At 41.6% G+C, this 27,580-nt stretch overlaps 1 protein-coding gene across 1 annotated transcript in view; it reads right to left on the reverse strand.

The window, feature by feature from the left end:
• Window positions 1-26,223, reverse strand: part of LOC122552236 — a 58,503-nt gene extending 32,280 nt beyond the window's left edge. Inside the window, exons 1-13 of the mRNA XM_043694891.1 lie at window positions 26,169-26,223; window positions 24,849-25,060; window positions 23,247-23,335; window positions 22,097-22,236; window positions 20,274-20,467; window positions 20,002-20,050; window positions 18,415-18,596; window positions 17,213-17,367; window positions 14,674-14,951; window positions 9,886-9,993; window positions 6,868-7,062; window positions 4,680-4,808; window positions 801-938 (exon numbers count right to left, since the gene is read on the reverse strand). Of these exons, the coding sequence (XP_043550826.1) occupies window positions 801-938; window positions 4,680-4,808; window positions 6,868-7,062; window positions 9,886-9,993; window positions 14,674-14,951; window positions 17,213-17,367; window positions 18,415-18,596; window positions 20,002-20,050; window positions 20,274-20,467; window positions 22,097-22,236; window positions 23,247-23,335; window positions 24,849-25,057 (1,866 nt within the window). The 5' untranslated portion in view covers window positions 25,058-25,060; window positions 26,169-26,223. The remainder of the gene's footprint in view (window positions 1-800; window positions 939-4,679; window positions 4,809-6,867; window positions 7,063-9,885; window positions 9,994-14,673; window positions 14,952-17,212; window positions 17,368-18,414; window positions 18,597-20,001; window positions 20,051-20,273; window positions 20,468-22,096; window positions 22,237-23,246; window positions 23,336-24,848; window positions 25,061-26,168) is intronic.
• Between the last annotated feature and the right edge of the window lie 1,357 nt (window positions 26,224-27,580).

The following is a 27,580-nucleotide window of genomic DNA, read 5'->3' on the forward strand; positions in this document are numbered from 1 at the left end:
GTGTTGTGTGTGTTTGTGGGTGTGTTGTGTGTGTGTTTGTGGGAGTGTGCGTGTGTGATGTGTGTGTGCATGTATGTGCATGTGTGCGTGTTGCATATTATCGATTCAATTTGTGCATGTTCTTAAACTTGTGGGAGCTTTCAAAATTGGAGGAATCCCCATTTGGACCCGTTGGCTTTTCTAGTAGATCATGCCTAGTGGGTATCTCAACCGTATTTCTCAGCGTTTGTTCCATATCCTGTGCTATGCTTTCTTGACCAAAAGAAAATCTTAGTCTTAAAAGCCTAATTTAACTCAGCCACAGCCACAGGTGATAATTTAGGGTTTGACTTGCCTCTGATTTCTACCCCCAATGAGAATTTGTTGTCAGGTTCACCCAGTGTTTTAAGCAACTGTTGCTGCAGTGCCGCAAGACTGGGGTTAATGGGGCTGTCTTTTCCATAGAGTGGGAGGTTTCATGACTAGGGGGCATATTTTTAAAGTGAGAGGAGGGAGATTTAAAAAAGACATGAGGGGAAAATTGTTTTACACAGAGGGTGGTTCGTGTTTGGAATGAACTTCCTGAGGAAGTGGTGAAAGGGACACACTTACAAGGTTTAAAAGACTTTTGGATAAGTACATGAATAGGAAAAGGTTGGAGGGACATGGGCTAGGAGCAGGCAGGTGGGGCTAGTTTCATTTGGGATTCTATTTGGCATGGACTGGTTGGGCCGAAGGGTCTGTTTCTGTGCTATATGACTCTGACTCTGGCAGGTGCATCATTGAAACATCTTGTAAACAGCGCTGGAGGGGTCACCTACCTTTGTGAGGACAGCATCCAAATGACTGAGTCCAGGAGCTTTTACATTCGAAGCACTTTCAGACACATTAATGTAGCAGTCTTTATTGTATAGAAGCCCCGCTGTGTCATGGGGAGAATATTTACTGTTGCCAGTCACCTGCAGTTTAAAACAGAAAGGACCAGTCTTGCTGTAGTGGTCATAATAGTGCTATAAAATAGCTATCAGCACTGGAAAAACAGGAGGAGTTATGGCTAACTTTATATGAATATTTAACAAGCGAAGTAGAATGTATACAAGCATAGGAGTAGGCCATTCAGCCCCTTGAATTAGCTCTGCTACTCTAGATCATGGCTGACCATCTACATCAAAGCCATATTCCTTAATGTTATTAGTATCTACAAATCTGTCTTGGAAATACTGAATGAATAGGTTTCCAAGACCCTCTGTGGTAGAGAATTTCAAATTTTACCACCCTCTAAGAGAAGAAATTCCTCCTCAACTCTGCTGTAAATAGTCTGAGACTTTGCCTCCTAGCTCTTGAGAAATATCCTTTCTGCATTGAAGTTTCTTCAATGTATCCTCAAAAGTCAGTCTATCTAACCCCAGGATTAGTCTGGTGAAGCTCCATCATACCTGCACCATGCGCAGATATCCTTTCTCAGATAAAAGAACAAAAACTTCAGGAATTCTTCAGGAGCAAGATTGAAGCATCACATCTTCACTCCTGAACTCAAATCCTCTGGTGATAGAGGTTAATGTACCATTTGCCTTCCTAATTGGTGCCAGGGCAACTGGAGGCTGGGTGCCAGTGTGTTCTGGGTTGGAAGACCTGCTGTTCTGGACTTTTATTTCTGCAACGCTGGACATTTTATTTCTCTATTTTTTTAAGATCTTGTAACTAAAGAAGCTGTGCTTAAGTTGGTGTTGTAAATTGTGATGTATAAACTTTTCATTCAGTGTATGTGACAATAAAGCTAATTCAATTCAATAATTGTCTTAATTGCTTCCTGTTCCTGTGTTAGCTTTCAGTGACTTATATACAAGGACGCACCTGTCTGTCTGCACTTAAATACTTCCCAATCTCTCACAATTAAGAAATACTGTCTACCTCCATTCTTCTGATCAACGTGGATAATCTCACACTTATCCACATTATATTCTGTTTGCCTTGTTCTTGCCCACTCAGTCAGCTTGTCTAAACCCCTTTGAAGCCAGTTTGCAGACTCCTCACAACTCACATCACTACCTAGTCTTATATTCCTGGCAAACTTGGAAATATTACATTTGGTCTTCATATCCAAAACATTGATATATGGCCCTTTTACAGACCCCTGCTGGTCACAGCCTGCCAATCTGGGATTGACTATTTATTCCTGCACTGTTTCCTTTCTGTTAACTATTCTCTAATCCCAGCCTCCCTTGTATTTTAACTTTGTTTACAGACCTCCTCTAAGTGACCTAATAGAAAGCCACTTGAAAGTCCAAATACACCACAAACATTATTTTCACTTTACCTACTCTGTAAGAATAACATGAAGCAACATCTTCAAAACAAAACTCCTACATTTTTGTAAAATGTGATTTCCCCTTCATGAATCATGTTGACTTTGCCTAATCAGACCATTATTTCCTGCTATCCAGTTTCACATCCTTTCTAATAGACTGTGGTACTTTCTCTACTACTGTTGGCAGGCTCACAGATCTCGAGCTCCCATATTGTTCTTTGAAACAAAGGGGTTACATTTACAATGCTTCAATCTGCAGACAATGTTCCAGAATCTACAGACTTTTGAAAAATGATTACCAGTGCACCCACTATCTCTATTGGCACCACTCTCAACAAAATGGGCAGTAAATCATCTGGGAAATTGTCCATTTTCACATGAGTCCCTTGTACAATTTTTTAATATTCTCAGGATGCAGTGTTGGTGACTGGGCCAACATTTATTCCCATCCCTAATTTCCCTTGGGAAGATGATAGTGAGCTGCCTTCTTGAACTACCGCAGCCCATGCGAGTAGACACTCCCACTTTGGTGTTGGAAAGGAAGGTCTAGGATTTTAACCCAGCAACAATGAGGGAATGGCAATAAATTGGATTTGGGATGGTCAGTATGGCTTTGTGTGAGGAAAATCATGTCTCACAAACTTGATTGAATTTTTTAATGAAGCAATCAAAAAGATTGATAAGGGCAGAGCAGTAGACGTTGTTTGATTGGACTTTTGTAAAGCTTTGGCAAGTTCTGCAGGCTAGACTAATTAGTAAAGTTAGATCACATGGGTGAGCTTGTCATTTGGATACAAAATTGACTTTATGGTAGGAGAGTGATGGTGGAGGGTTGTTTTTCGGACTGGAGGCCTAGTCCAGCAGTATTCCACAGGGATCGGTATTGGGTCCACTTTCATTTGTCATTTATATAAATGATTTGAATGAGGCATGGTTAGTAATTTGTAGATAGCACTAAAACTGGTGATGTAGAGGACAGTGAAAAAGGCTATCTAACATTACAAAAAAATCTTAATCAATTGGGTCAATGAGGTGAAGAGTGGCAGATGGCATTTAATTTGGATAAATGTGAGGTATTATATTTTGGTAAAACAAACAAGGGCAGGATTTATACAGTCAATGGTAGGGGAGTAGTTTTGTAGAACAGAGAGACCTAGGAGTCCAGTTGCATAGTTCTTTGAAATTTGCATCACAGGTAGACAGGGTGGTTAAGAAGGTGTTTGGCATGCTTGCCTTCATTACTCAGATATTTGAGTAGAGGAGTTGGGACATCATGTTGAGGTTGTGCAGGATGTTGGTGAGGCTTCTTCTGGAGTACTGTGTGCAGTTCTGGTCACCCAGTCATAGGAAGGATATTATTAAACTGGAGAGAGTTCAGAAAAGATTTACCAGGATGTTGCCAGGAATGTATGGTTTTAGATATAAAAATAGCCTGGAAGGACTGGGACTCTTTTCACTGGAGAATGGGAGGTTGAGGGGTGATCTTGAGGTTTACAAAATCATGAGGGGCATAGATAAGGTGAATGACAAGGGTCTTTTCCCGAGAGTGGGGGAGTTCAAAACTAGGGGGCGTATTTTTTAAGCTCAGAAAGGTAAGATTTTAAAAGGACATGAGGGGCAACTTTTTCACATAGAGACTAATTCGTGTGTGGAATGAACTTCCAGAGAAAGTGGTGAATGCAAGTACAGTTACAATATTTAAAAGACATTTGGATAGCTTCATGAATAGGAGAAGTTTGGAAGGGATGTGGGCTAAGTGGAGGCAGGTGGGGACTAGTTCAGATTGGGGACATGATTAACGTGGACTGGTTGGACTGAATGATCTGTTTCCATGTTATATGATTCTACATTTCTAAACCAGGATGGTGTGTAGCTTGGAGGGGAATGTGCAAGTGGTCTGTTGCCATTCTGTCCTTGTCCCTCTAGGTAGTGGAGATTGTAGTTTTTAAGCTACTATTGAAGGACGCTTGGTGGGTTGTTACAATGCATTTTGTACATGGTACACACACTGTGCCACTGTGCCACATGGGCTTCCAAACCAACTGGGCTACTTTGTCCTGGATGATATGAAACCTCTTCCATTCCCTCATTTTTCTGACTTGTGCCGTGTAGATACTGGACAGCTTGGAGGAGTCAAGAAGTGAGTCAATTTCCGCAGAATTTGTTGCTTCTGGCCTACTAATTTAGCCACAGAATTTATATGGCTAGTCCAGGTCAGTTCCTGGTCAATGGTAACCCCCAGGATGTTGATAAAGAGGGTTTCAGTAATGTAATGCCATTCAATGTCATGGAGTGATGGTTAGATACTTTCTTGTTGGAGATGTCATTGCCTGACGCTTGTGGTATGAATGTTACTTGTCACCTATCAGAAGTTAGCTCAATCCTTCCTTACCTGATTGTTCTCTGGGCTTGTTGTCGGGAAGGTAGTATCTGCTTGTCTCTTCATATCAGTTAGCACTGGAACCCAGGGTAGTGAGTCCTCCACTGATTGAATTAGTGACACCATTCCATACCACAACACCTGAAAGGGAGACATGTGAGAAGACTTTTTTTTAAAAACAGAACACATTTTCATGCATGCAACTTGAACAGAATTCACCCTCACAAAGGCTCAGCTTGACAAAGTACCAGCACAAGTGGTAGCGACGGGATTCAAAACCACACCTCCATATAGACTTGAGCCCCAATCCAGCACCTTAGACTGCCAGGTTACCTGGGCTGAGAAACAATCATACAGAAGGAGAAATCCTGAGAGGTTGCCAATTGCTCCCTACTGCACACATTTACTACTACAAAATGTTGCCAACAAGTATGCAGGGCATATTCTGAATTGCAGAAGTTCAGCATGGCAAGAGACCATTCAGTTCACTGCATAGATGCCGCAGGTAGCTCTTCAACCAGATCTGACTGTGTTAATTCCATTTTCTCATGTCTTTGATATATGCTCACTTCTCAAGCACTTATCCAATTCTCCTCTAAGTGGAAGTGTCTCACTCAATAGCCAGTTGTGGTGAAGGGTTTCCTGTCCAAATAACTCATTGCGCACAAACTTCCCCATTTGTTCTACTGAATAACTTGACACTATTACTGATTCTTTAACCAGTGGAAACAGCTTCTCACCACTTACCCTCACTATTTATCATTATGCAAAGTCTCTCTATTCAGACAACGCCGGGCCTTTTCTTTTCCACCAGGGGAAACAATCCACAAATCCAGTTTTGGGATTGCTCACGTTTTATTCCGTGCCTCACAACACACATACTGACCAAAGTATTTCAATATTCACTCTTAAGCTAGATACAGGAAGTCAGAGTATTGCCATTTTAATGGCATATCAAAGAGACAACAGCTTTGACAATGTGGCACTCCCTCAGTACTTCAGTGAAATGCCAACCTGCAGCCAGAGTTATTTTGTGAGCAGTTTGGGGGAGATGGTGGTCTTCATGTGTTGGACTAGTCACCCAGAGGCTCTGCTGAATGCTTTGGAGACATAGGTTAAAATTCAACTACTGTAGCTAATGGACTTCAAATCAATTACAGTAATAAAATATGCAATTGAAAACTAGTCTTACTAATGGTGACCATGAACCTATCATCGATCCTTGTAAAAGCTCATTTTGTTCCTTCGTGGAAGGAGACCCGGCATCCTCACCCAGTCTGGCCTAGACGTGACTCCAGATCCACTGTAACATGGTTGACTTGGCTTGGGAAACTGTCAGTTTAAGAGCAATTAGGGATGGTAAACAAATGCCAGTCTTACTAATGGTGCCCATGTCCCATTAAAGAATAATGTCAATCTTGGTTTATGGACTCCTATTTTAAAGTGGACCTGAAGTGCCTGACAGAGGCATGATGGGCCTAACAGTCTCATGTGCTGTCCCACTTTACAAGATTGATTAGAGAAAGGAAGACTGGATTGATGTGAACCAAATTACAAGAATGTAAGATTTTATTTAGTTTCCATTACAGGCTGTGAGGCTGGGCCAGTATTTATTACCTATCCCTAATTGTCCAGAGGGCATTTAAGAGTCAGCCACATTGCTGTAGGCCAGACCAGGTAAATACTGCAGATTGCCCTCCCTAAAGGACATTCGTGAACCAGATATTTTATTAAATGACAATTGATAGTGTATATATTATAACCATTGTGTTAGCTTTTTTTTATTGTTAAATTCAAATGTCACCATCTGCCATGGTGGGATTGTGAACATTAACTTAACTACCAGCCCTGTGATATTATCAATACACCACTCTCCTTGCCAGCTGTAACTTTCAGGAAGTCCCCACTAAACATATAACAGAGATGTCTGTTTTTTGCTTCTCATGATGAACAGTAATACCCTCACAGCAAATAAAAACTCCCATCGTTGCTCACATATGAACATCTGATTAAAGATGCTTGAAGACATGCCTATGCCTGAAGTCAGTGAATATTTTAAATCAGAGAGCGATGAAATTGCATATAGAAGCCTCCGTGCTTAATATTATTTATAAGGGGCCTATGGTAATGACAAGCGGTTGATGTCCTGTGGCCTGAGTTGAACTGCCATCATAGACAAGAATTGTTTAGCACTGCCTACCATTTTGAAGCTGTCCAGCAGTTTGCTGTGGGGTGTTTCAGATAAACTGTCCAAAGCTGACTCCAATCCCTTCTTCAAAGCTTTACTGAGAATTTTGAAATTGGACGAGACACTTCTGTAATCAAATCTCAGAAAGTCCAAGAGCAGTTTTCTAATTTTCCCTGCCAAGCTTGAGTAGATCTTCCCACGTTTGACCTGGAACAGTGCAAAGGGTGGATTACACACTGTGTTTGGAAAAGATGCTTAAAGCAGTATCAAGCTACGATAAGGCAGTTTTGTCTGCCATGAAATTAATTGTGTTTTCTGTCTCTCAACACAGACCATTTGCGCATGTATAATGTCCTTAACACAATAAAACATCCCAAGGTGATTCACAGGAGCATGCTAGAGAAACATCAACACTGACCCACATAAAAAGATATTAGAACAGGTGACCCTGTGTTTGGTCAATGAGATAGGTTTATGAAAACCTCTTAAAGAAGGAATGAGTGGGAAAGAGAGGGAGAGGTTTAGGGAGAGAATTCCAGAGCTTAAGGACCAAGTTTCTGAAGGCATAGCTGCAAATGTTAAAATGATGAAAATTGGGAATGCCTGAGAACTGGAGGAATACAGACATCATGGAGGGCTAGAGGAGGTAGGGAGGGACTGTGTAATGGAGGCGTTTGAAAACAAGGGCAAGAATTTTTAAATCAAAATGCTTGTTCAGTGATTGCAGGAATAACGAGTGAAAGAGATTTGGTGTGAGTTAGGATACAGTTTGCAGAATTCAGATGAGACCAACTCTATTGAAATCCATGGTGGGAAGCCAGCCAGGAGAATTCTACACTCTGTTTTTAGAATATTCAGCCTAAGTCACCTTTTCAACTGATACTTAAGGATTTAATGAGTTAATTCATTCTTTTCTTGTTCTAATTTTCTCCCTGACTTCTGAGGCATTGGCTGCAGCACAGTTCTGCAGAACTGTGGGTGGATTTCTGGTAAAAATGAGCCATAATTGACGCTTGATGTTCCCTTGTACTTGGCAACACCCAATGTCAAAGTTCCAAATGGAAATATGAGTGAAATAGTAAACACACTCTAATGGATACTGAAAGGATGTTTCGCCTTGTGGGGGAGACCAGAACTAAGAGACAGAATTTTAAAATATAGGGTCTCCTATTCAAGATGAAATGAAGAGAATATTTTTCTCTTGGAGGGTCCTGAGTTTGCGGAACCCTTTTCCTTAGAGAGTGGTGGAGGATGGATCACTGAATATTTTTAAGGCTGTAGTGTTAGGAAGACATAGCTATTTTATGGATAATGGTGAAAACTTTAAGATATTGAACTATTTGTATACTTTATTGATTAAAAAGATGCGTTAACCAAGGTTTTAATGGAAACCAATTAATCTCTTGAAAATGTGGGCTGTGATTCACCTAGGTGAAAGTGAGGACTGCAGATGCTGGAGATTGGAGTCGAGAGCGTGGTGCTGGAAAAGCACATCAGGTCAGGCAGCATCTGAGGAGCAGGAAAATTGACTTTTCGGGCAAAAGCCCTTCATCAGGAATGAGCTGCTGACTACAGGGAGTCAAGTGACTTTGCAGAAAAAGCCAAATAAAGCTTTTGGGGAGATAAGATATGGGGGTAATAAGCATTAATTGCTGGAAAACCTGGCTTTGAAAGGGGGAGGGAGAGTGTTGTGCTAATGGTTGCCTAGTAACCTTTCTGAACTTGGTTTTTGGTTTATGAACCTGGAGGGTTTTAGCAGAAGAGGGAAAATAAACTTTTAAAGCAGCAGTACTGCTGCAAGACTATCTCTCTCTCTTTCTTGGTTGAAGTATTTGGGAACCTGATAAAGTTTCCAAACCTCAGTAGCTTGACTACTTAATAAACTCTGAAAAGCTGAAATGTGACTACAATCCAAAAGACTTTGATCTAGCTTGCTTTGCATTTAAACTGAAACCTTGTTTTAAAGATCTCCCATTGGTCTACAGCTGTCAGCAATTCGACTTTGTCTGCAAGAAACCCGGTGCACTGTGATAGCGTCTCAAATTCTATCCTTTGTTCTCAGACCACTGGCCGACCACTGCTTATCTTTTGTCCTTTGTAAAATACCATCTCTGTAGAGTTTATGTTGTCTTTTGAGTCATGACAGTGTGTCTGTTTTGGGATTAAAAGAGAATAAGGTTCTATTTACTGATTATGGTTTAGATGCTATCCAGTCTTAGCATAATGAGAAAGTAGCTTGGCCTGGCATGAAATTAATTCTGTTTTCTGTTCTCTGAACACTGACCACATGCACATATATAATGTCCTTAACACAATAAAACATACCAAGGTGATTCTCAGGAGCAATGCCAGAGAAACATCAACACTGAACCCCTTGAAGAGATATTAGAACCGATGACCAAATGCTTAGTCAAAGAGGTATGTTTTTGAAAAGCTTCTTAAGGAAAGAGTGAGTGGGAAAGAGGTGGAGATAGCATGGAAATTAATTTTATTTCAAAATAAACAGATTATTTTTGAATTAGGAAAAGAAGCCTGGTGAAAGTCTCTTTTATTCTGGATAGCAGTGGAAGCTGGAAACAATTGGCCATTTTAGAGATGGAATCAAACCATTGACACCAATAGTGCAATAGTGGGGCTTGATTACTATAACATCCGCCCCCACCCCATCATAGTCATTATAAAAGATAAAGTCTTGACTAATAATTTAGTCAATGGGTATCAAGGACAGGTGAGAAAGTGGAGTTGAGGCTGCAATCAGAACAGCTATAGTCTTCTTGAATGCTGAAGTAGAACCGAAGGGTGAGTTGGTATGTTTCTGTTCCTAATTCATATGTTTGCATTTTCTGAAGCGCAGGCAGGGAGTTGTCAGGCATTCAGCAACTGCAACACAGCAACAACCAATGCTTTAAAGGGGAGAAGTCTGAGGAGGAGCCAAAACCAATTGCATTACACCAATTCCATCAGTGCAAATGTACATTTTTTGTTATGTTTCCTGAAGTTCTGTTAAAGGAATATTTAAAGTGCCTTTACCTCCACATTGTCCGATTCCAGTAGAATGCAGATTGTCTGGATTAGGTTCAGGATGGTCCACATTTGAGAGGCTGAACCATGTAAGAACCTGTCAAGCTGTATCAATGCCTGGAGAATATAGGAAAGGTGATATCCTCATTAACTGGTTCAATCTGGTGTCTAACTCTTTACAGTAAAAATGCAAGGCTTTTTTTGCTATTTCTTTTGGAGGGGGTGGATGTTGGAGGAAGCTTAAAAAGTTAATTAGACCAGACAGTATATGTCCCTATCATACTCCCAGAGCAAATAAAGCACAGGGTTACATACAGAGTAGAGCTCCCTCTATTCCCTTAAACTGAAATCAAAGCTCCCTCTACTCTTTGAAACTGAAAGTAGAGCTCCATCTTCTCTTTTGAACTTGAATTAATGGTCCCTCCACACTATGCCATAGAGGACTCCCAGGAATAGCATAGAGTTGGATCAGTAAAGATTTACAAGGATGTTGCCAGGGTTGGAGGATTTGAGCTATAGGGAGAGACTGAACAGGCTAGGGCTGTTTTCCCTGGAACGTCGGAGGCTGAGGGGTGACCTTATTGAGGTTTACAAAACTATGAGGGGCATGGATAGCGTAAATAGGTAAAGTCTTTTCCCTGGGGTCAGGAGTTCAGAACTAGAGGGCATAGGTTTAGGGTGAGAGGGAAAAGGTATAAAAGAGACCTACGGGGCAACTTTTTCACACAGAGGGTGGTATGTGTATGGAATGAGCTGCCAGAGGAAGTGGTGGAGGCTGGTACAATTGCAACATTTAAGAGGCATTTGGATGGGTATATGAATAGGAAGGGTTTGGAGGGATATGGGCCGGGTGCTGGCAGGTGGGACTAGATTGGGTTGGGACATCTGGTTGGCATGGACGGGTTGGACTGAAGGGTCTGTTTCAATGCCGTACATCTCTCTGACTCTAAATCTCCTTCTACTCTTCTAAAATGAACGTAAAACTCTCTCTACTCTTTTAACCAGAAAATAAAACTCCCTCTACTTGTTTAAATTGAAAGTAAAACTCTCACTGCACTATTGCTATCATATACTCACAGGGCAGGTACAACTTGCTGACAGATACAAAACAAAGATTCCTCTCCTATGAACTGAAAGTAACACTTCGTTTACTTCTTTGAAAATAAAGTAAAGCTTTTCTATTCTTTTAAACAGAAAGTATATGTCCTCAACACTATCACTATCAGAGTCAAAAGGTGTGGTGCTGGAAAAGCACAGTCAGTCGGGCAGCATCCAAGGAGCATGAGGGTCGACATTTCGAGCATAAGCTCTCCATCAGATACTACCAAGACAGGAACAACATTGGTTAGATGCAGAATCAAGCTCTCTCTGGGCTTTTGAACTGAGAGTAAAGTCTCCTTGATACTGTACTTATCAAATACTTCCAGGATAGGGTCACCAAGGGGTGAGACACAGAGTAAAAGTCCCCTCACTCGTTTAAACTAAAAGTAAAGCTCCTTCGACACTGTACCCATCAAAAACTCCCAGGACATGTACAACACTGTGTTAGATATAGAGTAATGCTTCCAAAAAGTGTGGCGCTGGATCGATCCTGATCTCCAGCATCTGCAGTCCTCACTTTCTCATAGAGTATTGCTTTCTCTACACTGTCCCCATCAAACATTCCCATGACAGGTAATTAATACTTGGAAAGATAGGAATTGATCAGGGATATTCAGCATGGATTTTTGGGGGTGGGGAGATTCTGACTGAGGAATTCAACTGAGTTTTTTTTTGAAAGATAATTAAGTATATTGAGGATGATAGTGCAGTTGATGTGGTTTATATGCACTTCAGTAAATCTTTTGACAAGGTCCTACATGGAAGCCTAGTCCAAAAAGTAATGAACACATGGGATCCAAGGAAGGTTGGCAAATTGGATCCAAAACTGCCTTACAAATAGGAGGCAAAGGGTGATGGTGGAGTGTTGTTTTTGTGATTGAAAGTCTGTGACCAGCAGTATATCACAGGGATCGATGCTGGGACCCTTGCTGTTCATGCATATTAATGACTTTGACGTGACTGTAGGAGGTATAATTAGTAAGTTTGAGAATGACACAAAAATTAGTGATGTTGTTAATAGTGAAGAGGATGGTCTCAGGCTACAGTCTGATACTGATCAGCTGATAAATTGGGCAGAGCAGTGGCAGATGGAATTTAATCCTGATAAGTGTGAGGTGATGCATTTTGGGAAGTCTAATAATGGAAGAACATGTGCAATGAATGGTAAGCCCCTCGGGAGTACTGAGGAACAAAGGGACGTGGGTGTACAAGTCCATAGACCCCGAGGTGTCAATACAGGTAGACACAGTGGTAAAGAAGGCATACAGGATGCTTTTGTTAGTCAGGGCGTAGAACATTAGAGCAAGAAAGACTTGTTACAACTATATAAAATATTGATTAGGCTACAGTTGGATATGGCAGAAGTGGGTACTGCAGTTGCTGAAGATTAGAGTCAAGATTAGAGTGGTGCTGGAAAAGCACAGCAGATCAGACAGCATACGAGGAGCAGGATGATGGGCTTTTGCCTGAAACGTTGCCTGAAGGGCTTTTGCCTGAAACGTTGATTTTCCTGCTCCTCAGCACCACTCTAATCTTGACTCTACAGTTGGACATGATTGTCCGCAATTCAACCGACCCAAAGTTCCTCACAATCATTCTCTACATTTTCTCCATAGTCCTTGGTTCCCCTACTGTTCGAGAGTCTATCTCAGCCTCAAATATACACAGAGACTCTGCTCTCACAGCTCTCTGTGGCAAGGAGTTCCAAATACTTTCAATCCTCTGAGAAGAAATCACTTCTTATCTCAATCTTAAATTGGCACCTTTTTATCCTGAGACAATGCCGTCTGGTGCTAGACTCTCCCATGAGGGAAATATTGTCTCAGCACTTACCCTGTTAAGCTCCTTAAGAATCTGATATCTTTCAATGAGATTACCTCTCATTCTTCTAAACTCCAGTGAGTAGAGTCCCAAACCATTTAGCCTTTGCTCATAAGACAATCTTTCTATACTAGGGGTCAGCCCATTGAACTTTTCCTGAACTGCCTTGAATGAAATGATATCTTTTCTCAAATAAGGGGAACAAAACTGCTCACAGTGCTCCAGATGTGGTCTCTCCAGCATCTTGTACTGTTGCAGTAAGAATTCCCTCCTCTTATCATGCAACCCCCTTGAAATAAGGGCCAATATTCCATTAACCTTCCTGATGACCAACTGCACTTATGTGCTACATTTCTGCGTTTCATGTACAAATACCCTCGAGTCCCTTGCATTGCAGCTTTCTGCAGTTTTCTCCTTTTAAATAACGTTGTTTTTTATGTCCTCCCTTCCAAAATGAGCAACTTAGTATTTTCCCACTTTATATTCCATTTTCCAACTTCTTGCCCACTCATTTAACCTATCAATATCTCTCTATAAACTGTTTGTATCTGTCTCATAATTCGGCTTTCCACATATTTTTGTGTCATCTGCAAAACTGGCTATAGGACATTCACTTCCTTCCTCCAAGTCATTAATATATATATATATATGTATATTGTATACAGTTGTGATCCCAACACTGATCCACGTGGAATCCCACCAGTCATAGGTCACCAAGCTGAAACAGAACTCCTTAGCACCTCTTGCTGTTTCCTGCCTATGCGCCAATTCTCTATCCATGCCAATATACTATCTCCAACATCATGGGCTCTTATCTCATGAATTAACCTTCTGTGAGGAACCTTGTTGAATGATTTTTGAAATCCAAAAGTCTATCCATTCTGGTTGAGACTTCATATGCGGAATGAACTGCCAGGGGAAGTGGTGGATGCAGGTACAGTTACAACATTTAGAAGATATTTGGACAGGTACATGAAAAGGAAAGTTTAAGAGGAATGTGGGCCGAGTACAGACAAGTGGGACTAGTTTAGTTTGGTAAACTTGCTTGGCAGAGATGAGTTGGACCGAAGGGTCTGTTTCTGTGCTGTATGACTCTATGACTCATATCAGAGATAACGCAGAAAGAATCTGACTCTTCCCTTCCAAAGTGACCCTGGCTACAATAACACAAAGGTTTGCATCTTTTGCAGCAGTCAACCTCACACCTCTCCAGTTCATTGTCAAGCGAATGTGACCATTTTCGAAATCATTCTTAATTTGCGAAAGATCTCATGGTACTGCAAGAAGTAAAGGGCATTGTCACCTGTGATAGAACACAGAACATAGAAAAGTACAGCACAGAACAGGCCCTTTGGCCCACGATGTTGTGCCGAGGTTTAATCCTAATGTAAAATATAATAACTTAACCTACGCACCCCTCAACTCACTGCCATCCATATGCATGTCCAACAGTCGCTTAAATGTTCCTAAAGCCTTTGCTTCCACCAACACAGCTGGTAATGCATTCCATGCAATCACAACTCTCTGCGTAAAGAACCTACCTCTGACGTCTCCTCTATACCTTTCTCCTAATATCTTACAACTATGACCCCTCGTGCCAGTCAATCCTGCCCTGGGGGAAAGTCTCTGGCTATTGACTCTATCTATTCCACTCATATCTATGTGGCCAAACATCACCTAAAAAAATGATCTGCTGCCTTTGTATGTGCAAAATTGGCTGTCCATGTTCTTCGTTTAAAACAATTTCCACAATTCAAAAAATACTTAATTTTTAAATGAAATATCTTTGGTATGTTCTGAAACCAGGAAGAGTATTATATAAAGTTTTTAAAAATTATATAGAAATACATGGAAGAGTCACAGTCTACATCTTACCTCCTGCAGACCTTGATCCTTGTCTGTCATCTGAGGTCCATGTTCCTGATTTCCAACATTCCCCAATTCCATGAGAATGATCAGTATGGAGAGGTGAGCAATGTCGAAGGCTCCTGTGATCATAGGAGTGGAGGCAATTCTCTGCATCATACTCTTTCTGATAGGTTCCAGGATGCTGCTGGAGTCTGATTCGTGTGTGTACTGAAACCCATGAAGTGGCACCTTGGAAGGGGTTGAAATGCGATTCAGGGCAGGCTTTGCCCGTTCATCACCTGGAGCTGTTAGTGCACAAAACACAACAAACAAAGTGGATACTGACACTGCTGTTTCAGCCAATGTGCTTGGTTTCCCCAGGGTTGGATTGAAGGGGAAGTGACCACACAGCCCTAGTCGGATTTTCAACTATAACATGAAATAGTTGACAAAGTACAAAAGCAAAGAATGAGAATGATCCCTAGCGTAAGAAATAATAGGAATTTGCCGCACCATTCACAGTGGATCATCTCCTTAACCCTCTACCCTTTCCATATATCCCTAGATATCTGTTATTGTCTAAATAAAATCTATTGATCTCAGTCTTGATTCATTTTAACATTTTCCTGTGCATCCACATCTTTCTGGGATAGAGAATTCCAAAGATTCATAATCCTCCGAAATAAAATGCTTATTCTGAAACTACGACCCCAATTCTAGGTTCTCCTGGAAGGGAAACAACCCTTTCAGCCAATAAGGATTGCATCCATTTCAATTAGATCACTCCTTCTTATAGGGCAAGGAGAAAATATAGAACCACTCTACTCAATGATAGAACACCCTTGTATCCCAGGAATCAATCCTGTGAAATGTTGTTGCCTTGCCCCCAAAGCAAGTATGTCCTTCCTTAGTACAATGTTCCAGGTGTAGTCTTCCTGTACAATTGCAGCAAGACTTCCTTACTGTTGAATTCAAACTGAATAAAAGCGAATGTACTATTTGTTTTCCTAACTTCTTCTTATACATTTCCTGTGAATTTTCTGCGTTTCCTGTAAAAGGGTGTCCAAATCTCCCAAATGTTGATGAAACCCTCTGGGGTTAAGAATTCAAAAGATTCAGAACTCTCCACAATGAATAGAAATTTCTTTTGTCACAGACTTGGAATTCTCTACCACAGATAACTGTAGCTGTTCAGTCGCTGAGAATAAAAGATTTAGGAAACTGTGAATAGTGCAAGCAAGCAAGCAGAGTTGAGGTAGATCTTAATAAATGGTGGAGCAGGCTTGAAGGATGGCTTCTATTTCTCATGCACATGACTTCTATTAAGATCATAGAGCCATCCAGCACAGAAACCCTTCGGTCCAACCAGTCCATGCTGATCATAATCCCAAAATAAACTAGTCCCACCTGCCTGCGCTTGGCCCATATTCCTCCAAATCTTTCCTATACATGTACTTATCCAAATATATTTTAAACATTGTAACTGTATCCACATCCACTTCCTCTGGAAATTCATTCCACACACGAACCACTCTCTATGTTTAAAAAAAAGCCCTTCATGTCTTTTTTAAAATCTTTCTCCTCTCGCCTTAAAAATATGCCTCTTGATTTGAAATACCTTACTGTTGGGAAAAGACACCTGTCATCCACCTTATTTATACCCCTTATGACTGTATAAACCTCTAGAAGGTCACCCCTTAAACTCCTAAACTCCAGTGAAAAAGGTCCCAGCCTATCCAGCCTCTCCTTATAACTCAAACCCTCCATTCCTGGAAACATCCCAGTAAATGTTTTCTGAACCCTCTTCAATTTCATAATATCTTTCCCATAACAGGGAGACCAGAACTGGACACAGTACTCCAGAAGAGACCTCACTATGGTCATGTACAATCTCAACATGACTTCCCAACTTCTATACTCAAAGGTCTGAGCAATGAAGGCATGCATGCTAAATGCCTTTTTAACTACCCTGTCTATATTTGATGCAAACTACAAAGAATTACATACCTGAACCCCTAGGTCTCTCTGTTCTACAACACTATCCAAGGCCTTACTTTCAATTGTGTAAATCCTACCTTTATTCGTTTTCAAAGAAGTCCACACCAACCCAAGAGTAACCCACCCAGACCCATTCCCCTATATTTACCTCTGACTAATGCACCCAACTGAGTAATTTAGCATGGCCAATTCACCTAACCCGCACATTGTTGGATTGTGGCAGGAAACTGGAGCACCCAGAGGAAACTCACACAGACACGGGGAGAATGTGCAAACTCCACACAGACAGTCACCCGAGGCTGGAATTGAACCAGGGTCCCTGGCACTGTGCGGCAGCAGTGCTAACCCCTGAGCCACCCAATATGCAATTTCAATGTCATCTGGATACATTAAGATTGTTGTATCCCAATACTGCCAACAGTAGCTTCCAGATATCAAGAACTGAAAGTATTCAATGGTATGGGAAGTAGGGATTAGATCAAATAGCATTGGCAGAGAGCTAGGTTTAGCACAGAGTGTGGGGAGATTTATACGATAGAAAGCTGTTTTCATCCTGCATAATACTCACTCTTATATGAAGCTTTAGTCTGTGGTTGTTGCAAGTCTTTATCTGTCGCCTGTTCTCTCAGGACAAATAACCCATGATAGGCTTCAGCATGGGTCCGTTGGAGGAAGACACTGGTGTACATGTGGATGAGAGGTTGCTCCGAGAAATCAAAACTCCTGTAGAAGATGGAAAAGGAATGAGAATGTGGTATTTTGTTAGTGGGGAGGATATTACTGTATACAATTGCATAAATTTCCATTTGCCTTTGATTCAAAAGGTTTTCACTTATTTTACTTCACAGCTCGGTTTGCATGAAGCTGTCTCGACTGTGTTGAGGGATTTGCAGATTTAATCTTCCTGGGGTTGACACTATTTGGAGTTGCCATTTTCCAATTGGTGACCAGGTCTTTCCTGCAAGAGGCAGGAGTCTCATACATCCCACGGTATTCATAGCCCAGTGGGTGTTACCCTCCCTTCCGAGTCAACATGTGTCCACCTCCAGGGACATTAAGCTGAAAGTCCAGGTTGACAGTCCCGAAGCAGAGACTGAGGGACTGCTTAATTGATAGAGATGCTGTTTTTTGAATAAGATGTCAAATAGAGGCACCTTTTCCTGTCTCAGACGGATGTGAAAAAATCCTATAGCTCATTTACCGGGGGGCTGTGTGAGTCTGAGGTTTAGTTTGTACTGTAGCTTTATTTTCTGTTCATTCAGAGGAAGCTGGTTAAGTCAGTAATTATTGTCCATCCTAACTGGCCTTGAGGGGATAGTGGTGACCTGCATTGTCAATATCTCATCAGTAGGGCTAGTACAGTGAGATTCTGCGACCCTGGGGTTGTGGAAGATTTGACCAAGGATTTTCCTTGTGATCAAATGTGATCAGATAGGGTCATTACCGAATGGCCTGCTAACCTACACATTGATTTTTATTGCAGGTGTAATGCTGTAGAGAAAATGGTCCCCAGCCAGGGGCAAATTAAACCATATTGTAGCATGTATAACATATCATGTAGATAAACATTATTGTGGCTTTCAAAGGGGAGAAATATGGAGATGAAGGTAATTGGAGTGGAAAGGGGTGGTTGAGCTTTAGTTTTAAGAGTCCACTAATTGACCAATCAAAAGCACATCCACTTCTTCAAGTTGACCTTTCCATCTCCTTGGTCACAGCTCTGTGGTTTGCTCCTAAATCCTCTGCTGCAGCCCATGCCTTGCCCAGTACCTCTCATTTCCAAGCACCTCAGAGGACTGAACCACACTCAGGCCGTAGAGTTTCAAACCCCTGTGAAAGTCATCGCCAGTGGCATTCAGTTGCCAGAGACACTCGAGTCGGATGAGCTGCTTTTCTGAGACAGCAGCCAGGACGCTGGTATAGAAAGTCTCATTATGGTTCAATAACTCATCCTGGAAAGAGAAATGGTTCAAAGGAATGAGTAAACCCTGAAAGAAACTGAGCCAAAGCTACCCTATCGGTGTTGCAGTGCAAGGTAGCATTTCTTGGGCTTGGCAGACTTCTTGTGTCTGGAGACAGAGGCAGACAAAGCATGTGCTTACTTCTGCTTTCCTTAGTTTATTTTTCCTGGAACAAGTCACAAGCTTGAAGCCGGATGCTATAACTTGAAGGGGTGCCATTTCACATCAAACACCGCTGATCAGGAGACTCTCCAGCTCTTACCAGCTGCCATAGTGTGCTGGAAAGATTTGCAGGTTGATGCTCCATCTGTTTGGAGTCTTATTTATTATGGACACACCTCCATTGGCCAGAACTGGAGTGGGACTCAATCATTGAGTCATTCAGCATGCAAACATAGTCTTTGGTCCAACTTGTCCATGTCGACCAGATATTCGAAGTCAATCTAGTCCCATTTATCAGCACTTGGCCCATATTCCTCTAAACCCTTCCTATTCATATACCCATCCAGATGTCTTTTAAATGTTGCAATTGTATCACTTCTTCTGGAAGCTCATTCCATACAAGCACCACCCTCTGCGTGAAAAAGTTGCCCCTTTGGTCCCTTTTAAATATTTCCCCTCTCACCTTAAACCCAAGCCTTCTAGATTTTGGACTCCCATACCCTGGGAAAAAGACCTTGGCTATTCACCCTATCCATGCCCTTCATAAGTCCTTGTGCTTCCGGAATGGAGGCAAAGACACAACCAGCTGCATCACAAGAGCTCTAATATTTATTGCCAGTCCATTATCGAGGGGAAAAAAAGGAAAGACTTGCAACAATATAGGACCACTCATCCGGACACCCCAAAGCATTTCACCCCAAAGCTGCTTTAACAGTGTAGAAAGTGAAATCTGTGCACAGCAAACAGCAATGTGATAATGTTCCTTCTTTTTCAGTAATGTTAATTAACAAGGATAAATACAGGCCAGGACACTGGGAAATGATCTTGGCATCTCTTATGCCTACCTTAGATGGCAGATGGGACCCTGCTTTATTAGAGATGCAAGTTACATCTCTAATACTCCTTCAGAGCAGCACTGTCAGAGTTAATCAGGATTTTATACTCAGTTGTCTGTCGTGAGACTCGCAGCTTTCAAAGCAGAGATAGGAGTGTCCCTCACCAGAGCTACTGTTGTCATCTTGAGAAGGTAATGTCAAAGTTACTGACTGCAAGTCTATGAGGTGGCAATTCAGTTCTCCCATTCCGGATAGGGAACTTGACTGCTCTCTGGTCAGCACCAGTCAGCTCTTGCAAAGGCACAGATTGCAAATCAATTTGAGAGTCGAATCTAACCCACCCAGTGACACTGATTCTACAGGCAAATTGTTATATAACTGACATATATGTTACTTACTTTGGAGAAGTCTTTACTTTGTCCATTTTTGTCAATTGGAACAATTAACCTGAAAAAGAAGAATTCCAGGCCTTATGTTTAGGGCATACATTGTAAGGAGAAGTCTATTCAAAGCATCTACTTTCTATAATTCCTGTATCCCTATAGACTCCACTTGATAGAAGAAAGACAGAATGATAGAGATCATTGAAATGTACTTTTGACTTTATAATCAACTCCTACACTCCCTCGCAAACTCCAAACCCCTCTTATTACCTTTTCTGGAACGTTACCTGAAGACAACGTGCTTCTGCTCTTGGACCATCCTGATGATATCATTCCGGAGGCACTCTGCATAGAGGGATATGGCCTTCTGGTAGCTTGGACCAATGACAACAAAAATTATGAGGATATCGACAGAAGGGGGGAGGTCATAGAAAGTTCCTGTAAATATGCTCGATCCTGTGAGTGCACACAGCACCTGGACCTAAGAATGACACAGGCAAAAGTATCAAAAACAGCTTTGTTTACATTTTAAAATATTTAGCAATCTTAATAGTCTGCAAAATGGGCCTAAAACCCAGATGACATTCTATATGGTATGATTCTAAGTTTAACATTAAGGTAATGATAGCCAGAGATGGATCAGAGATGGGACTACACTGTGGCCTACCCTCCCTGAACGTATAGCATGAGATGTTGGTTGGCTCTGAACTGCCCTCTGAAATGGCCTAACAAGCGTCTCACTAAAGGAGCAATAAGAACTAGGCAATAAACGGTGACTTAACCAATGACAGCTGCATTCCATGAACAGATGTTTTAAAATAAAACTTATTGCCTTTTAAAATTATTGATCTTTGCATCTGATCTTTTTTGGCAGACCCCCTGGGATGTTCCCAGGAGAAAGAATATAAATGTTTAACAAAAGTGTCTCCAAGTTCACCTGTCAATCTTTCCCCAAGGTTCCGGGACTCCTGCGGCACAGTGGTACTGTTCCAACCTCAGAGCCAGAAGGCCTAGGTGCAAGTCTCACCTTGCTCCAGTGAATAGGTTGATTGAAATGAAGATCCATCAGAGTTCCCTTCCTGGTGTTTGAACCCCTCCATGACCTTGTGTGCCAGTCCCTCCTCCCTTCTGCATCAACTTCTGTGTAACTTTCTCCAGCCATGCACATCTCCCAGATCACTTCTCATTCTAGCCTCTTGCATGTCTCTGACTTCCATCACCCCACCCATTGGCAGGTGGGTATAAGGTCTGAAAATCCCTCCTCCTTGATTTTTACCACTGTGCCTCTCTCTTCCCCCTGCTCATAGTCCTGCTTATTGACCAAGCTTTTTAGTCACCTTCTCCAGAGCGATTAGGAATGGTCAGGAAATACTGGCCTCACCCCATCAGTGAGTAAGAAACAATGACCTGTCCAAATGTGGCCATCTTTGACTCATTGTTAGTTTCTGTCACCGCATTTCTGCCAATGTCCTTGGGACATCTTACTATATTAAATAAAACAACGTTTAGTAGGCATCTGGATGGGTGTATGAATAGAAACAGTTGAGAGAGAATATAGCCAAATGCTTGCAAATGGGACTATATTAATTTAGGATATCTGGTCAGCATAGATGTGTTGGACTGAAGAATCTGTTTCTGTACTGTACATCTCTATGACTCTAAATATGAAAGATGTGACTGCCTAGTGGCACTATCACTAGACTATTACTCAAGAGACCCAGGTAATCTCCAGGAACCTAGCTTTGAATCCCACCATGACAGATGGTGGAATTTTAATTCAATACAAATTTAGAAATAAGAGCGACTAACGATGACCATGAAATGATTGTTGGGCAAAACACATTTGGTTCACTATTGTCCAAACCAAATCACTGTTTTCTTTATCCGTTTGATTTGGATTTCCAGAGTTAGTTGACTTTTGATTTTTAATTTGATTTGTTTCAAGTTATGCTCAGCAGCTGACATATCACAAAGTGAACGGTTCTTATGCAGCATTTCTGCATCTACCATCTAACACATGGTATGTTACCGTCTGTTAAAATTCTACGTTAAAAGCTGTGAATTTTGTTGGAATTAAGCCGTATAGCTATTTAAGAAATAAAAGACTCACGGTGCAAGTACTTGTATGATGCAGGGTAGCCAGGGGAGGTGTAACATCATCCACTAACCAGCTGTACTGTTTAATATGAGCTGGAGAGACACAGCGTAACAAGCTGGGCAGGCCCCATACATGGGTAGAATTCCTGGAACCTCCAGCATAAAATGAGAAGAAAAAAAACTATTCTTAGTAACTTAGCCTGTCTATTGTGACCAGAGGTACAATATTAACATAGGAAGCTGGAAGAACCATCCTGACATGGAACTATCATAGTTCCCCCACCAACAGAGACCTAGAATCATCTTAGCCAAGCTCTGATGATCCAAACAGGCAATATTGAATTAACCGATTTAGGACTGAATTGAGAAGGAACGTATTCACCCCAAGGGTTGTAAATCTATGGAATTCCTTGCCCAGTGATGTAGTTGATGCTACTTCAACAAACATTTTAAAGTTAAGGTAGTTTTTTTTTACAATAATGGAACTAAGGGTTATGGTGAGGGGGTGGGTAAGTGGAGCTGAGTCCATGAAAAGATCAGCCATGATCTTATTGAATGGCGGAGCAGGCTCAAAGAGCCAGACAGCCTACTTCTGCTCCTGGTTCTTACACACCACTACACACCAACCACTGTATTCCATTATATGGACATCAATAGAGGAGGAAATCTAGTGAGTGTTTTTAATTCTTTCATTGGATGTGGGCATTATTGGCAAGGCCAACCTTCATTGACTGTCCCTTATAGCCCTTGCTTATCCTTTAAGAGTCAACCACACTGCTGTGTATCTACCTGGTTGCAGAATGAAAGCACGGTGGATTTCCATCCATGGAGGACATTAGTGAACCAGGTGGACTTTTACAACAGCCTACATCCAATGTGGCCCAGGGTTGCCACGACTGAGAGTAGTTTTATATTCTGGGATTATTCATTGCTTTAGAATTCCAACAAGTCGGATTTAAACTCTTGGCCCCAGAATGAGTCTCAGGATCACTCGTCCATTGACAATGCCATTACTTCATGGTTAACAGAAACCTCTGCTATCTTGCCTGAGTGTCCACTGCAGTCTATCTGTGTGAGGTTAGCTAGTGGAGTTTATGTCAGCTGTTCATACGTGTCACAGTGAACACAATCCCATCAGGGTTAGCAATTTCTGGTCACTGTACCTGATATGTATCCAATGGCTGTGGAAAATGTTGGGAAGTTCAAATCAGAAAGGATTCTTTCAATTGGCAAGGTGTTGTTTAAGCGAAATCTAAGGAACACAAGTACACCATGTAACAGCATAGATAGGAGCAATTACTGCAGATGTTGGAATTTGTACTGAAAACAAAAAAATGCTGGAAATCACAACAGGTCAGGCAGCATCCATGGAGAAAAAGCCAAGCTAACATTTTGAAACTAGATGACTCTGAATCAGAGCTGATGTGAAGTGCAGAGGGGACCACCATGTAACACTCGTTTATGGTAGCAAAGTTGTTATTATATAAGAGTCTAGATGAGAGTGGTGCTGGAAAAGCACAGCAGGTCAGGGAGCATCCAAGGAGCAGGAAAATCGACATTTCGGGCAAAAGCCCTTCATCAGGAATTCCTGATGAAGGGCTTTTGCCCAAAACGTAGATTTTCCTGCTCCTCGGATGCTCCCCGACCTGATGTGCTTTTCCAGCACCACTCTCATCTCGACTCTGATTTGCAGCATCTGCAGTCCTCAATTTTGCCTTGTTACTATATCAGTCTAATAACCTGGAAGCCATGGACATGAGTAAAACAATTGAGTTTTTACAAGATTCTGGTATACAGCAGACTTTAAAGTACCCATCAACAAAAGGTCAAATTCAACTCCATGATATGCCGTGGTAGTCTTTGCTTGTACAAATTCGAAAAAGTGTGGCACTGGAAAAGGCACAGCAGGTCAGGCAGCAGCTGAGGAGCAAGGGCAGGAACTTCTTTCAGGATTGGAGAGGGGAAGAGGTCTTATTTCGTAGGCCCCTTCTCCCTCCCTGGTCCTGATGAAGGGTTATGCCCGAAATGTCGACTGTCTTGCTCCTCAGATGCTGCCTGACCTGCTGTGCCTTTTCCAGCGCCAGACTTTATTGACCCATGAATACTGTACCGAGGTGCCCCATTTATAGTCAATGGGAGTCATTAAAACTCAGTTGGCTGGATGTGTGGTTTGCCATGAAGAGTGATGCCAACAGCACAGATTCAATATCCACACCAGCTGACATTACCATGAAGGTCCAGCCTTCTCAACCTCATCCTTCACCTGAAGCGCAGTGACCCGATCGCAGGTTAAACTCACTGCTAGTTGTCTCTCTCCAATGAAAGAGCAGCCCTCTGGGACTGTGGTGACTTTACTTTATAGTCAATAAGTCTGTTCACTGCAGTGAAAATCCAGTTATACCTCAATTTTAAGATCTTCCTCCTTATTTTGAAATCATTTCATGGCTATACCTCTCTCTATTGCTCCAGTCCTTTAAACCTCAGGAATCTCTGAATTCCTCCAGTTTGGGTTTTTGACACATGCCCAATTTTATCACTTCAGCTGACCAGACCCCAGCCTTGGAAGTCTGCCTCTAAGCCCCTCCTCTTTCCTCTCTCTTCTCCTTTCCAACACCATTTAAAACTGGTCTCTTTTACCAAGCATTTGGCGGTCAATCTGAATGCTTCCTTATGTGGTTTGGTGTCAAATTTTGTGTCCTAAACTGCTCCTGTGAATGCCCTGCATCACAGCTGATGTATAAATGCAAATTGTTGTTGTCACTTACCGTTCTGCCTGCTGGTGCAGTCGATGGACAAACCCCAGATATGGGTTGCATGGCAGCTCTGCCCTGTTCAGCAGCTGGGCACACAGGTCCTCCATGCTTTTCTGAAGTCCTGTTGCATCAATGTATTTCCAAAGCTTGTTTAGTCTTCGAGCTAAATTCAAGTCACTGGACTGAGGGGCTTTGGGCCTCATGAGCATTTGTTCTGACATTTCCTATGATGAAACATTTAAAAAAGAAAATATTTTCAGCACCTCTTTTATCAATTTTGCTTGCCTGTGTAAAATAAAAACATATTTTTGCTGGGATACCATCCTACAATCATTAGATAGTCTCCATATTACAGGTACAGGCCATCTTTCAATTCACAGAGGACTGGTTAAAAACAGAAAGGCTTCTTTAAATGAATAAAAGAATCTCGTGAAAATATAGTTTGCCAGGATCTGTCGGAGATGCACCAAGTGCTGTCTAATATACCTTACACCAAAAATCGTTCATTTCACATTTATTGTCAGCATATTTTGAAGTGTTCATCATTTCAAACAGCTGTTTTGGTGTCCTCCCAATAACTCTTAATTCTGGCAACCCAGGACTTGGACCTGTCTGGTGTTGATTCACTCTCTCGGCTTTTCTGTCTTCAATAGAACAAAAGTCTGATATTCATTTGTGAACTAGGTACATTCAAGGTTCTCATTGGAGCTCTCTGTCTAGTCTGTGGCCCTCATGCTATGCTACTCCCTGTTTCAATGGCATTTCGCTCTCAGGAATTTAGTATTGCATTTCATCATGCAGTGGACTTCTCCACTGTGTTGGACATTTGATTGTATTTATTTGCTGATAACAAGAGTTTCCTAAACACCTATTCACATTGTTTTAAACTCATTTCTATTCTCCACTCCTCCTCACCACTCCTTTCAACCCATAAACTTCACTCCCCCATTGCCAGTCATTCCGTTCAGTAAACGTAAGTCCAAAAAATTATTGATGTTTCCACTTGTGGGAGAGTCCAACATTACAGCAAGGCTGGGGTGATGTATTACAGGTGCCTTAACAAAATTGTAATGCATGTCATTGATGTGGCTCTGATCTTTAGGTTGTGCCCCTTCGTGCAGGACTCCCCTACCCTCTGCTTATCATCTTGATTTCTTCCATCACCTTCAGGAGAGGAGGAGACAAAAATGCAGTCAAAATTAATGCAGACAGCTCCATTAAATATTTCAGTGCGTTAAAATATACTTTCTCAGGCTGAAAAGGCATTCCCCATGGATTGTAGAAAATAGATTGAGGATCTTTGAATAGCAATAATAAGCCCCTTTAACCTACATTGTGTTCCCACTGTAATGTCCTGGGTATGGCAGTCTTGTCAAAGGTGCTTGCAAGTATCTCAAAGAAAGCCACCCACAATGATCTGATGATCTCTGAGCTTCGCTTTCCCGATGACAATTTAAAACTGGTACAAAGTCAAGGGTGCGGCTTGCTGCGACAGCAAGTGGGTAAAGGGCCAAACATTTACAGCAAACTATGACTTAATGGCACTTAGTATCCTTCACTTTAAGTTTAAATTTTGCTTTGCTTGCAATTTAAATTTTCAGGAAATCATGTAGACAATTGTGAGTGGCAGACCTGTACGTTTTAAAAAGTGCACATTTGCTTTTATTATTACAAAGACGCTTAACAATCCACAAATATAGGAGTGGCTTTTCAGACCAGTGAGTGTGTTCGGCAGTAATTCTGGAACTTTGAGCACTGTCATAGACCCAGTTACACCTTGTTCAACAAAGTGTAGCCTTTTTTTTTAGGTTAAATCAGAAAATGCTTGAAATTCTCAGCAAGTCAGACGGTATCTGCAAGCAAGAAACGGTATCTGCAAGCAAGAAACAGAACTTTTTAAAGATGATTTGGAGATCCCGGTGTTGGACTGGGATGTACAAAGTTAAAAATCACACAACACCAGGTTTTAACCCAAAAAATTTAATCGGAAGCACTCGCCTTTGGAGCGCTGCTCCTTCATCAGGTGGTTGTGGAGTTGATGAAGGAGCGGCGTTCCGAAAGCTAGTGCTTCCGATTAAACATATTGGACTATAACCTGGTGGTGTGTGATTTTCAAGTTTTAAAAGGTTTATTTCTCAGCAAGACCTCATTATGGAGAGGGATACTTTCGTTCATTGATTGCAGGGGAGATAGCAACCATTTAAACCTCTACTTTGTAACGTATGAAAAGCCTAGACACATTGATAGTCACTTCTGATTTTGAAACTTTTCTGCATATGAGTCCGGAAGTAACTGTCAGTTTCAAAGTAGTAACCAATAGCTCAGGCGAAAAGTCACAGACCCGCAACAATTAATTCTGTTTCTCTCTATACTCAGATACCCGCCTGACCGGTTCAGCATTTCCTGCATTCATCACGCACTCAGCATTAATAAATCGGTTACAAAAATCGAAGATGCTGGAAAAGCTCTGCAGGTCTGGCAGCACCTGTGCAGAGGAATCAAAGTTAAAGTCTCGGGTCCGGTGACTCTTCCTCAGAACTTAATAAATCTGTACTGTATTTAGACTGCAAAATAAATGAATGCAGGTGAAGTTAAGAACAGAGACTCTAGGTGGTGCTGTTCCCAGTGTCTTCATAATTATAGCACTGCAATGTTAAGGAATTGAATCCACAAACATAGGAATATTCTGCTCTACAAGTCATAGTTTGACTTAGAAGTAATCACAGAATTATCATGGGAGAGAA

This window comes from Chiloscyllium plagiosum, chromosome 8 (assembly GCF_004010195.1).
Source record: "Chiloscyllium plagiosum isolate BGI_BamShark_2017 chromosome 8, ASM401019v2, whole genome shotgun sequence".
NCBI classification, from domain to species: Eukaryota; Metazoa; Chordata; class Chondrichthyes; order Orectolobiformes; family Hemiscylliidae; genus Chiloscyllium; species Chiloscyllium plagiosum.